Consider the following 14,827-nt stretch of genomic DNA (forward strand, 5'->3'; position numbering starts at 1 on the left):
GAAATACAAATGGATGTTTAGACCCAATGGGAGATAAGAGAGTTTGTGACGTTTTTCCATAGAAGCATAGATGGTCTTTCTGTCTTGTTCTGAGTCATAAACTTCCCCTGTAAAGGGATTCATAGTAGGTTTTCTCATGTGTTCTTGTGCCTGGGAGTAGATGCCACTCCAAAGGAAATTTATGGCAGTTCTCAATTCTCAGAAGTTTCTACTTTTAGTGCAATAGGGGAAGCTCCAAAAAACTTCCTTTTGCATCTGTTGAATCTCAAATGTCTTTGTCTTAAAATAATTTTGATACCATCTCTAGGGTTCCAGGTACGTCCCACAGCAACTATAGAAAGACTTGAAACAGGGCAGCACTGAGGAGCAGGAGGCAGCTTTGTTGGCAGGAGATCTGAAAATATTCAAACCCTGAATCCTAAACTTTGAATCAAGAGTGGTATTGGTCCAGGTCTCCTCAAGGAAATGATAGGGTCTGGGCAAAAAAATTTAAAGATTGGAGGAGAGTGTAATTAAAGGATTATTTACCAAGGTGTAGGCAGGATATGGAACAGCTACAAGGAGCTATAGGAACAGGCTAGTAAGAGTTAAGCTTGTAGGATCCAGGGATGGGAGCAATTTCTGAACCCAGACAGAAAATGTTGTGTGGAGGTCACTGAGAGGGGCTGTGACCTTCAGGAGAGGGACTCAGTCACAGAGAAGGAGCTGGGGAAATACATATTCTGATTTAATCTCCTTTCCTCAAATATCTCCCCATTGGCCAGACCCAACATAAACCTTCAGGCATGAGAACCTGATTATGCAATTCACACAGGCCCTGGGACAGCTCAGGATGGATAAGGCTGGAGAGTGGATGTGGAGTGAATCTGGGGGAACAAATGAAAAATATCTAGATATTCAAAGAGAAACTCCCTTCCCCATGTGGGAGAGACAGGATTCCCAGCTGCAGGCCAGCTGTCTCCTCTCCTTGCTCTAATGAATTTTCTAGCACTACCCCTGTCAGGCATAAATAAGCTTAGCCTTTCCAACCTATTTTCAAAGAATTCTTCAATCCCCAGCCGTGAAATCCATTAGGGTTTATTGTTTCTGCTTCTTTCAGAAAAGGCAGGTAATGAGTAACATTGCACCACTGGGGCACCCGATTGCTTCTCCTCTGCAATGCGTTGCCCCTCACCAATGCAAATGAGAAGTGCCCACCGCGTGCTGAATCCTGGAGGGACTGCTGCCTGGACTGAGTGTTTTCATTAGTGGTTCACACAAGAACTACTCATCAAAGCCCACCATTGTTCCCCCTGGGTCCCAACACCATGAGAATGAGGCTACTTGGAACTGTTTTTAGGTATGATTTGCTGTTTTTCTTAATCCTGGGAGACAACTACCCCAGTAAATAATTCTTCGTGCATTCAAAGAGCTGAAAGCACTTGAAATTCCTCTCCCAACTTTAGCAGAACTTAACAACCAACTTGCTCTATTAACAAAAGAAGAGAGGCACCCTGGCTGGTTTGGCTCAGTGGATAGAGCATCAGCCTGCAGACTGAAGGGTCCCAGGTTTGATTCTGGTCAAGGGCACATGCCCGGTTTGCGGGCTTGATCCCCACTGGGGGGCATGCAGGAGGCAACCCATCAATGATTCTCTCTCATCATTGATGTTTCTAGCTCTTTCCCTCTCCCTTCCTCTCTGAAACCAATAAAAACATATTTTAAAAAAAGAAGAGAGACAATTTCCACCGAATCCAAAGAGGTTTTATTTTATGTTGGCAGAGTTTAACAAATAAGGGACATTCAAATAAAAGCAGTCAGAAGAGAAAGCTAAGAACCTGGCATTCAGGGAAAAGAAATTCCGGGAAGGTAGAGAATAAAATAAATTAGGGGGTAGAGAGGAGAGCTGGCAGAAAAAGAATAAGATTAATGTTTCTGGTCATTTCAGTGATAAGGTCGGCTTCCAACGGTGAGTTGTCATGCTATTAATACTATGCAGAAAATCATTCAGATATTATTAAGTCCTGCAGCAAATGCTACAGGCCTTCAGGTTAGCATTACTCGGGAGTGGACTCAGAATTTATGAACAGGATGTTTACACAATGTGTGGGGTTCTCTTTTAAAAAAAAAAAATAGAAAAAAATCAAAATCAAGTACAGGGCTTTGTAAGGAGCTTGTACCAAGTGAGACCTTTTCAGTTTCATCGTACATCCATGTCTGGCCATACTCAAATGCCTGTTCCCCAAAGAATACACAAAAAGGAGAGGGGGAGAAAATCCTGCCTTCACAGATAAAGAGGAAATGAGAGGACATATACCATAATACTATTTGAGCAAAGAAAATTAAATATAACCAAAATAATTTCTTCGTCTACACCACAGGGCAGGGTGTGACGGAGACTTTCTGAAGGGTTAGCAAATGCCTGAGGGAGAGATCAGAGTGTGCCTCCATGAGCGCATTCCATACGGAGTTGTGAAATGGGACCCAGCGAGGTCAGTAGTGGTGAGCAGTACAATAAGATGAGGAATTCGGAAAGGCATGATGAAGAAGTGTGGAAACACAGCTATTGCACAATTTAGCCAAAGATAAGTCATGGGGATCCTCTAAATATAATTAAAGTAATCCTTCAATTACACATTATAGAAGAGGAGAATGTAGGACGTCTCCTGAGCTAGAGAAAGAGATGTTTGAGAGTGTCCCTGGAAAGCCACCCATTTGAAATTCTCACATCCTGTCACTCATGGCTGGGCACCGTGGCACAGAGGGATGTTCAAGAAGCTCTCACGGGATGGACATGATGTGGAGATCAGGTGACAGGTGGGAATACATGTATATACACAGGTGAAGTGCTTAGCATTGTACCTGGCATCTACTAAAATCTCAAACACTCTAGTCTAAGCCATCACATTAGCTACCATATTAAACAGTCAATGATAAAAACCTACTTTTTCAATAAAATAAGACTTTGATGAACATAAGTGATTCTACTACTAATGAATATACTTGAGTACTAGTTCACTCAAGATAGTTAACGTTTATTCCAATTCTTTATTGCTGCTTACAAACTTAGTGACTAAAAACAGCAACCGTTTCATAATGTCTTGGGATTTCGTGGGTCAGGAGTTTGGGCAGGTCGCCCAGAGGTGCTGAGCAGCTCTAGGGAGTTGAAGTGGCTCCACTCACATGTCTTGTGTCTTTGTGAGGACAGATGGAAAGCTGGGATCTGTGGGACTGTTGAACAGTGTCTTCTGTGGCATTCCAGTCTCTTACAAAGTGGCCTGTGGCTCCCAAAATGAGGGTTCCGAGTGATCCAGGTCAAAACTTCAAGGCTTCTTACGAACCAACCTTTGAAATCACTTCTGTCGCAGCAATTTGACAGACTAAGTCACTAAGACCCGTCCAGATTCAAGGGGAGGGAAATTCAACTCCACCTCCACGCAAGAGCAGTGAAGAACTTACAGCCATCTTTGCTGTACCAGAGAGTTTATACATGTTTAAGGGGAAATGTTCGAAATTGTCTCCAGACAGCTACCCACATGACTTGGATAGAGTTGATGGTCGTGATGTTTGGTTCTTAATGGGAAAACTATTTCGGCCATGCCGAATGCTCCATCTGGAGATTTGTTTGGGTGGCATATGGTTCTAGCCAATTGAAGAACTCCCGGCATTTGAAATTCCAAATCCTGGCTTCCCCCAGGAAGGCCATACTGAAGAAAGGCGGTTTAGCTGTCATCTTTCAGAACTCCAGGTGAGGTTCTCTGAAAGTTTGATGTTTGGCACTCTGCTCCTAGCAGAAGGAAAAGGCTCTCCTCAGAGCTCCCCCACCGTCTCTCACCTTTAACCTCTCTCTACCCATGAAAAGAAACAGTAGTGCAGAGGAAGGAAAGAAATAGCTAAATTACTAAATAAAGAAATCAATTCAAGTCTCTGCAAAGTAGTAATTATTTGGGTTATTAAGCCATTTTTTGCCGTAGGAGTGTCTCAAATAAATGATATCTTTCAATTCATTTTTACAGTTGGTAAAATTACCAAATGACTATATGATCACATTTGGATCTCAAAACAACCCTAAATAAATAGAAAATGTACTATCATTTTCCTGTTGTGTGGATAAAGAAACCAGTCACTTGCCCAAAGTTTCTTGGCTGGCTTAAGGTAGCTCAGGTCTGGAACTTGGATCTTCCGGTTCTATACCAAATGTTCTTTCAGCTATGCCGCTGCCTTTGAATAAGCTCATACATTTGGGCAAAATAATATTTATCTAATTTCACATAAACACTGTATGTTTAAACCTTTAAGAATAATAACCCTGCATTTTAAAATGTATCTAATTTTTGCCCTGGCCGGTTTGGCTCAGTGGATAGAGCATCATCCTACAGACTGAAGGGTTATGGGTTCAATTCTGATCAAGGGCATGTATTGTGGTCTCAGGCCCCTCCCCGGCCTGGGCCCTGGCTAGGGCGTGTGATCAGGAGGCATCCAGTTGATGTGTTCCTCTCACATTGATGCTTCTCTCTCTTTCCTTCTCTTCCACTCTCTCTAAAAGATAAATGGAAAAATATCCTCAGGTGAGGATTAACCAAAAATAAATAAATAAATAAATAAATAAATAAATAAATAAATAAATAATAAATAAATAAAATGTGTCTAATTTTTGCATTTTTCTCCTAGAATTTTATTTGCTTTTTCTGCAGAAATAACAATCTGCTTTTGTAGAAAGTGCTCGCCAAATTTGAATGTCTTGAAATATATAAATGCAGTGTTTATTAAAATACGTTTCTTTTTCAAAATTGAGCTATCAGCTGTTAAAGTGTATATATATTTTGGGGGACATGCTGTATATGACTTTTTACTAATCCAAGAATAAACTATATTCTTCATACTTAGCAAGAACGTCATGGATTTCATTTTCAGAGTACTTTGCAAGCATCAGCTAATTAAGCCTCCTTGTAGACTTCAGTATGACAGTTGTTTTCAAAATATCTCTTGTTTCCCAGCACATTTGTTCAGTTCTTAAAATAAGAAGCTAAAGGCCGGGAAATTAATTATATCAGTGTGTGTGGCAAATACAATTAGCTCCTGAGGCAGAAATGCCCAGTGACTGGTTTGAAGGACAATGTGAAACTCAAGGCCTTCTCCATTCTAGGTATTGGATTGCTCCACAAGGTCTTATCTTCAAAAATACAACGCAGGCATCTGTTTTATGATTGACACCTTGAGGTAGTTTCCCACTTGGATCATTCTAAGTGACAACCATATTCTGTCTTTAAGTCTTGTTTTCAATTACCAGAGGGAACTATAAATAAACATGAGAGCCCTGAAAATAGTTCCATCCTGGGACACAGTAAATGATCAGGGACCATGCAGGAAATGTTGAGGTTGACTCTCAAAAAACCCTGCACAGCTGGCCACTGAAGGTCATGGGACAAACCCTATACTTTTTGTATTAATATGTCCCTCCCACAGCTATGCCAAGATTCTCAGCATTCTATCTAGTAGCTCCTTTGGGCTAAAGCCACGGTGAAAATACCTCTTACCTGAGACTAGAAAGACATTAATTCAGGAACAGTCTTATATTCTAAGTATAGATGAGATGCATATTTAAAAAATGGAATTTAGCCCTAACCGGTTTGGCTCAGGATAAAGCGTCAGCCTGCGGACTCAAGGGTCCCAGGTTCGATTCCGGTCAAGGGCATGTACCTTGGTTGCGGGCACGTCCCCAGTGGGGAGTGTGCAGGAGGCAGCTGATTGATGTTTCTCTCTCATCGATGTTTCTAATTCTCTATCCCTCTCCCTTCCTCTCTGTAAAAAGTCAATAAAATATATTTTTAAAAATGGAATTTAAATGTATAAAATATAAGACAAGTGAGTTTGTTTAATGAGTGAATTAAATGTGAAAATATTATGTAACTAGGAGGCCTGAGCAGCTTGAAATCCTGCAAAGGGAAGAAGACATGAAAGGAGAGAGGAGCAAAAGCAAGGGAACACTAAAGGTTCATTTCCCTTATCACTTAATACACGGCATAGATGACGATAGTGATAATACTAATGAGAGGCACCAGGCAGAGCAATGGAATAATCATCACTTATATGTTTATGTTACTTCAGAGTTTACAAAGAGCTCCCCCACCTCAGTGGCTCCCTTAGACACTGGAAGGAATTGTCATTTCTTTTCTATAGATGAGGTTTGGAGACATTAAGTAATTGCTCAAAGTAGTACTTAGTAAAGCCAGGGCCCCAAGTCAAAACCTCTGATTTCTAGTCTGCAGCTTGTTCTGCTGAACCATGTGAGAACCCTGGGTTCTGAGTCCAACGTGTGGTGTCTAGTTCTTGCTCACCTCGTACCCTTGCACATTGAGCCAAGTAAAAATTTACGTTCTCCAAACTTCTGTTTCTTATAGTTAAATGTTATCTACTCTCCTTTTCTTATTGGATCAAATGAGACAGCATATAAGAAAATATTTTATAAACTATAAAATGCTATATAAATATAAGGCAGGAGTAGCCACGTCTGACTAAATGAATTGATATCCCTGGGGCCTTGTCTCAACACATCCTTACAGTTAAGCTTTTCTCTGTGTATTCTGGAAAAAAAAAAAAGAAGAAAAGAAAAGAAAAGAAAGTAAGAATCCCTCCTTCTCTTCAGAGTTAAACCTTCCACCTGTGCTTTAACATTAGACCAGCAAATATTTATCAAGGGCTTACTGAGATTCTATCACCTCACTTTATCCTCACCATCACTGTACAGGTAAAGAACTAAAGCTTAAAAAAAACTAAATAATTTACTCAGGATTATGCAAATTCAATATTAACGTCTAGGAAGTCCTGTTTCAGAGTTTATGTCATGAATTGCTGTTCAATATTAGCTACACAATGATTCAGGCAACTTCGCTGTTTTCCCCTATTTCAGATATCTATTCCTGCATAACCATCCACTCCCAAGCTAAATGGCTTAAAACCAGCTCCCTTATTTGCGCATGATTCTGTAGTCTGTACTGGACTCAACTGGGTGGTTCTTCTGTTGATTTTGTCTGGAATTACTCACGTGGCTCCAGCAAGCTGGGAGCTCAGCTGCGGCTGAGCCATCCCAAATGGTCTCTCATCCTCCAAGGTTCTCTCTGCATGGTTGCTGATCATTAAACGATTGAGCTAGTCAGTAGTCCAAACTTTTTCATAGCATGGCAGATGGCTTTCACAGGGGGACAAATTCTAGTGTGCTAGTGCTTGCCAAGCCTCTGCTGGCAACGTGCTTGCTAATGTCCCATTGGCCAAAGCAAGTCACAAGGCCAAGGCCAAAGTCCAGGGCATACCGCCCAGGAGTTGTGGGTCACTGGGGCAATCATTGCTTACCACATTTCCTCTCTTCTCCTCTATCTTTTCATGTAGGCTTCTTTTTTTCTTGTTTTCAGGGATGAATCAATTCTTATTTTTCTTGTTTTCAGGGATGAATCAATGAATCAATGAAATCAATTCTTATTGATTTCAGGGATGAAGGGAGAGGGAGAGAGAGAGATAGAAACATCAATGATGAGAGAGAATTACTGAACAGCTGCCTCCTGCACACCCCACACTGGGGATGGAGCCCACAACCCGGGCATGTGCCCTGATGGGTATCGTGCCCTGATGGGTATCGAACCCTGACCTCCTGGTTCATAGGTTGATGTTCAGCCCCTGAGCCATGCCAGCCGGGCTCATTTGGGTTTCTTTTGCTTTCCTGTAAGCATAAAAAGCACTTGGATGAATACATTTTAATACAAATAAAGTTTGCCTGTGATCACACATTCCCCTTACTCTCCTTTCTTTCATAGACAGCCATCTTCCCACCCACTGTCTTTACTTCATCACTGTCTACCTACTCCTCAGTCACTACAGAGTGGCTCTACCAATACTACTGCCCCACAACTCCTCTCCCACAACTCCCCAGTAACCTCTGTAACTCCCAAGGCAGGGGGTAATTTCCTGGCCTTGTTTACTTTGGCCTCTCTGGGACATTTAACACTCTTTTTCTTATGTGAAACTCCTGTCTCTCATCCTTTGTATCGTTAGCCCCTCCCATCCTCTAATGGACCTAATGGTCTTCACTCACCAGGCTTCTGGCCTCGGCCCTCGCTCTACTCATTATATAGCTTCCCATGCCCACAGCACCCAAGGTATATCTTTAACCCCCGCTCGATGCCTACCTGCAGGCGCACTTATTCATGTATAGCTCTACTCAAATTCAACAAGTCCAAAACGAATTCATCACCTTTCTCCTAAAACCCAATCCTCCTCTTATTAATTCCTTATTTTAATGATTAATACTACCATTTACCCATTTGCCCAAATTAGAAATGTGATAGCCTAAAACTCTTCCTTCTCTTCTTCCAACAATATCCAACTGGTTTTTAAATCTTATCTGTTCTGCTTTTAAATATTTTCCATTGATATGCTGGTAAATATTTTTAATTGAGATTATTTGGGTGACCTTAGTTAACAAAACCATACAGGTTTCAAGTGTACAACTTAATATGCTGACGAATGTTTAGCAATCAGCTTTGGGGAAGGATGGAGAGAAATTGAGCAGCACTTGATGATTTCCACGGTATAATCCTCCCACTATGACTAATTTCAAACTACTAGCATGACATCACTGAACAAAATTGGGAACAGATGCGCAGTAGCACATTATATAGTATTTCCACATACAGATACAACAGGCATAAATAACCATAACAAAGTAAGTAACAGTAAAATGTAGCATAATATGTGTGAAGTGATGAGTTTTGAGTATTTATTTCCTTTGTTTGATATTATTAATTTAAGTATATGTGTATTTAATTTTTAATAATGGCTTTATTTAATAGTCAACTAAATTTCTGAAAATTTAAAATTGACTCTCAGGAGCCAGTACAAACTGAATCTATTTTTCACTTCTCCATTTCCAAGGCCACAGCCAAAATTCAATGCTCTGACCCCCTCTCACCTTAATATTGCTATTTCCTCCTATTAAGTCTTTCACTGGTCTATCCACATACATAACTTTCCCAAAGACCATTTCTAACATGCTACAAGCTTTTATTTAGACATGTTCTTCATTCAAGGGAACTTTAATTTCTATGCAAAGGCCTTGTTTGGACTAAAAAGCATTATTGAAAGGGACTTTTGCTATCAAATAAACCAGCCAATCTTCTATGATCAGCCTTTTTTCCCCCCAATGCAGAAAAATATTTATTTGCCACATAGGCAAAAATCTTAAACTTTAAAATGCTTGGAACTCCTTAATTCAAAGTGAACTCTGAATTTCTTTCAATACTGGTTTGGGGTTATTTGTTTGTTGTTTTTCTCCTTCCCAACATCTTTCTGTAAGAGGTAAATGGAGATCTTTATTTACAAGTGAGCTGGGAGAGTACCAGAACAGGAGCCAGGAAAGCTGGGTTCCAATCCAATTCCTCTTCTTAACAGCTCTTTGACCCTGAGTGTGACCTATCATAACCTTTCTAGGCCTGTTCATCTACCATATCAATGAAGTTGTTAAAATGATCAAATAAGATAATATCCCAGTTATAAATTTGATAAGCCCAAGGCACTTTGAAAATATAATCTGGTATCTGTTATACACCATTACTAGTTCTACATAATGTTTATTTAAAGGTATAAATGATGTAACACACATTTCACTGTTAGTACTCTGAATTTCTCCTTAAGTAATGAATAGTCATTTTCAGAGGCGGCCTTTAGGGGAATTAAACTCTCCAAGCAGAGTACTTGTTATTTTTATTAAAACTAGAATGGATTATTATTTAAGGTTATACACGATTTGAGTTTTTCCTCCATACTCCATCCCAAATTACCTTCTATGCGCAGCTTTTCTCTCCATCCTTTAAAAGCACTGTTCCCTAATCCAGGTCTACCTCGAGATGTTCAAATAGTGGGATAGGTGAGAATGAGTTCTAATTTGTTTCTGGCGTGTTTCTGTGCTCACACCTATAACCTCCTTTTCTTCAATAAGAACTTTATTTGCTGCCCAGCTTGTGTGGCTCAATGGTTGAGCATCAACTTATGAACCAGAAGGTCACGGTTCCATTCCTGGTCAGGGCACATGCCTGGGTGGCAGGCTCAATCCCCAGTCGGGGGCATGCAAGAGGCAGTCGATCAATGATTCTCTCTCATCATTGATGTTTCTATCTCTTCCTCTCCCTTCCTCTCTAAAATCAATAAAAAATACATATTCTTGTTGTTGTTAATCCGCATCTGAGGATATTTTTTCATTGATTTTTCAGAAAGAGCGGAAGGGAGGAAGGGAAACAGAGAGAGAGAAACATCGATGTGGGAAAGACACATCAATTGGTTGCCTCCTGCACATGCCCTGACCAGGGCCGGGGATCAAGCTTGCAACTGAGATATGTGCCCTTGACTGGAATCAAACCCAGGACCCTTCAGTCTGTGGGTTGACACTCTATCCACTGAGCCAACCAGGTAGGGCAATAAAAATACATTTTTTGGGAGAACCAAGATGGCGGCATAGGTTAACGCCGGAGTTTGCTGCTTTGAACAACTACTTCAAAAGTGAAACCAAAAAACGGAAGGGACATCACCTAGAAACACAGGAACGCTGGCTGAGTGGAAGTCCTACAACTAGGAGGAAAGAGAAACGCATACGGACACTCAGAGGAGGCGCAGTGCTGAAGTCAAATTCTGAGGTGCGGAGTGCGCGGAGCGGGCTGGCGGCGGAGGGCGCGGTTGTTGTTTTCAATCGGGAGGGAGTCGCAGACTCTGAGCACCAGATCCGGCCGGCCGAGTCTTTAGGGACCCAGACTCAAACGGGAGAAGCGGGACTGTCTGGCTTCGGTCAGAGCGAGTGCAGCTTTCTCTCCGAGCTTTGCAGCGGGTGCTGGGACTCAGAGAGGCAGAGCCCCTGGGGACAGGACTGAGAGCCGCCATAACTGCTCTCTCCGGCCCACGCTGTTGATCCTGTGCGACCCGCCCCGCCCCGCCCAAGCCCTACACAGAGGCATTTGCCGGATAGCCTCAGGCAAAGGCTAGATTAGCACCTCCCTAGAGGACAGAAGTTCTCTCAGTGCTGACACAGCTGATTCTCATAGCCACTTGGTCTGGAGGTCAAACCCTCCCTGGAATTAGCTACAACAATCAAGATTTATCTATAAGACTGCGAACAAAGACCACTAGGGGGTGCACCAAGGAAGCATAACAAAATGTGGAGACAAAGAAACAGGACAAAATTGTCAATGGAAGAAATAGAGTTCAGAACCACACTTTTAAGGTCTCTCAAGAACTGTTTAGAAGCTGCCGATAAACTTAATGAGATCTACACGAAAACTAATAAGACCCTCGATCTTATATTGGGGAACCAACTAGAAATTAAGCACACACGGACTGAAATAACGAATATTATACAGACGCCTGACAGCAGACCAGAGGAGCGCAAGAATCAAGTCAATGATTTGAAATGCGAGGAAGCAAAAAACATCCAACCGGAAAAGCAAAATGAAAAAAGAATCCAAAAATGCGAGGATAGTGTAAGGAGCCTCTGGGACAGCTTCAAGCGTACCAACATCAGAATTATAGGGGTGCCAGAAGATGAGAGAGAGCAAGATATTGAAAACCTATTTGAAGAAATAATGACAGAAAACTTCCCCCACCTGGTGAAAGAAATGGACTTACAGGTCCAAGAAGCGCGGAGAACCCCAAACAAAAGGAATCCAAAGAGGACCACACCAAGACACATCATCATTAAAATGCCAAGAGCAAAAGATAAAGAGAGAATCTTAAAAACAGCAAGAGAAAGAAACTCAGTTACCTACAAGGGAATACCCATACGACTGTCAGCTGATTTCTCAACAGAAACTTTGCAGGCCAGAAGGGAGTGGCAAGAAATATTCAAAGTGATGAATACCAAGAACCTACAACCAAGATTACTTTATCCAGCAAAGCTATCATTCAGAATTGAAGGTCAGATAAAGAGCTTCACAGATAAGGAAAAGCTAAAGGAGTTCATCACCACCAAACCAGGATTATATGAAATGCTGAAAGGTATCCTTTAAGAAGAGGAGGAGGAAGAAAAAGGTAAAGATACAAATTATGAACAACAAATATGCATCTATCAACAAGTTAATCTAAGAATCAAGTGAATAAATAATCTGATGATCAGAATGAACTGTTGATTATAATAGAATCAGGGACATAGAAAGGGAATGGACTGACTATTCTTGGGGGGGAAAGGGGTGTGGGAGATGTGGGAAGAGACTGGACAAAAATCGTGCACCTATGGATGAGGACAGTGGGTGGGGAGTGAGGGCGGAGGGTGGGGCGGGAATTGGGAGGAGGGGAGTTATGGGGGGGAAAAAAAGGAACAAATGTAATAATCTGAACAATAAAGATTTAATTAAAAAAAATACATTTTTTAAACATTATTTGCTAATGAAGTTAAAATCAAATACCTGTAGTAATTCCTATGCTTCCCCAAAAAATAAATAAATAAGAATAATAAGAAAAATATAAATCAGATGAAGAAACAAAAATCTCTGTTGATTAAATGGAATAGATAAAACATACGCATATATATTTTTTAACTTATCTTTATTGTTGAAAGTATTACAGATGTCCCTCTGTTTTCCCCCATTGATCCCCTCCACCGCACTCCCACCCCCCAGACCTTCTTTTAAATATCCATTTAAGCATGTTAGCTTAAAATATTGAGGTAACTATCAAACTACTCACTTTCTTTTTAAACCTCATTAAAGGTTTATTTAATGTCATTTAAAGCTCTGTAATACATGTATGTATAAAACTATGATTGCAAGAAGTAATTTAAAAGAGTTATCTACTATTTCTGGGAGTTTCAGAGATAGAAAATCTCTATTAGCGATTAAAAACTGTATCGTGAATCTCAGTCAGAGTTCAGATTACCAGGCTTAAGGATACTGTGTAAGAAATTGTAGACTGCCCACTCCTTTTAAGAGAGTTCACCTAGAGGCCAATTTACTTAGCCTGTTTGTTTCACTTGTCTCATCTCTAAACTGAAAAAGTTAGTTTGGAACTAACTGAACTCAAAAATGCAAGCAAGTAACAAAAGTGAAACAAACCAGATACAAATGTCAGCGTCCCTTACACAGGACAGTCTACTCAGGCCTAGCCAACTGTCGCCATGAGAGCCTGCTGTTGCCAAGAGGGCCAATAGTTCAAGAGAAACTGCATATGTGGATCTTTTACATGAAACCTCCAGAGTTTTCCATGTTAGTTTCAAATGCACAGTGCCTACCAAACCAAACCCATTTGCAGGCCACCACCAACGCACAGATTGCCAATGTGAAAGCTCTAAATTGGGTGAACGTTGGTGGCCCCTTTAGTGCAGTACGATGTCTCGTGCCTAAAACTCTTCCCTGAATGTGTGGGTTTCTTTACCACCAAAGAGACTTTTTTTCACACCCTATTTCTTCACTTTGTGACTGCTAACTGCACTTTGAATACCCGCAAGTCTTAAGACCCGAGATTTGCATAGAGCTTTCATTCCAGGACACACCGTCATAAAGCACAGACAGTTTCCACCAATACAGCTGGGCCAAAAAATCAAGGAGTCCTCACAGGGACACCGTTGGGTCAAAACTGTCATTAATCTGTCTTTGCAGACACGTTAGTCCACAAAGACAGCAATCACCTGTAAATACAAAGGACGGTATCACGCTCAATATTTGCTAAGATTATCTTTTAGCCTTTCATACGTAAGGAAACTTTACCCACCACTACTAATTATCTTCTTGGTTCACAGGTCTTGGAAGCATGAAGACTGTGCTTTTTTTCCTGTACATTTTGGGAACTGCAGCAGCAATCCCGGTAAATTTTTTCTTTCTGTTATTACATCTCTCCCTCCTGATATTAGTTTAGAAATCCTCCATTTAAAAGCAAATGTTCTTTCCCTGACTGATGTGGCTCAGTTGGTTGAGGGTCATCCCACACACCGAGTGGTCACCAGTTCAATTCCTGGTCAGGGCATATGCCTGGGTTTTGGGTTCAATCCCTGGAAAGGGGCAGGAGGCAGCTGATTGATGTTTCTTTTTCACATCAATTTCTCTCTAAATAAATAAATAAATAAATACATAAATAAATGCAATTTTTTAAAAAGAAAATGTCCTTATATAGTGGCTTATAACTTTTTTGTTTGTTTTAGTCACATTACATATTTTTTGCCCAAGTGAGGAATGGATGCTTAGGAAAATTGAGATATGGTACTTTAAATATATATATTTCTTTCAGAACTAACAGATTCTGTAAGATGCCTTATATATGTAGCTGAAAGTGCTGATTATCAGTTTACTAGTCAGGAAATATGCCCAAATACAAAAGACATAGGGAGAAATAAATTCTCCTCAGGAAACTCATCACATTAGCATGAGAAATTTAAGAAATTCATATGAGAAATCGTGGAGGGCACAGCCACATTCTCCAGCAGCATTTTCTTCAAGGTCAAATACAACCTGGATGAGAAATGCTGAGTCTGTAATAAAAACAGGAACCAAGGGGATAGGGACAGGAAATGGTACGGTAACCACAAATCAGTTCTTAACTCGTCCTTAGGGAGTTGTTCAAATAAACACACTGAAAATAGACAGGACTAAAACATCTTTTTTTTTTTCAGTCACATATACTGGCCCCACCATTCACACAGCAATAAATCAGCTGTACAAATCAAATCCTTTGAGACATATCAGCAGCCTCAAAATAATGTGGAAAATAAAAGATATATATATATATTCTCCATGGCTGGTGACCATTTGAATGTCCCCCAAAGAGCCATATCATCCATCCTTAACCAAACGAAAGGATTTGTATATTTTTTTTCTTTTTCACCAAA

The 14,827-nt window shown here is 40.6% G+C and overlaps 1 protein-coding gene across 2 annotated transcripts in view; it reads left to right on the plus strand.

Moving 5' to 3' along the window:
* Positions 1-14,827, plus strand: part of SPARCL1 (SPARC like 1) — a 59,638-nt gene that overhangs the window by 25,851 nt on the left and 18,960 nt on the right. For both annotated transcript variants that reach the window (XM_059665839.1, XM_059665848.1), the window contains exon 2: positions 13,745-13,809. In XM_059665839.1, the coding sequence (XP_059521822.1) occupies positions 13,745-13,809 (65 nt within the window). The remainder of the gene's footprint in view (positions 1-13,744; positions 13,810-14,827) is intronic.

This window comes from Myotis daubentonii, chromosome 1, assembly GCF_963259705.1.
Source record: "Myotis daubentonii chromosome 1, mMyoDau2.1, whole genome shotgun sequence".
Classification (NCBI taxonomy): domain Eukaryota; kingdom Metazoa; phylum Chordata; class Mammalia; order Chiroptera; family Vespertilionidae; genus Myotis; species Myotis daubentonii.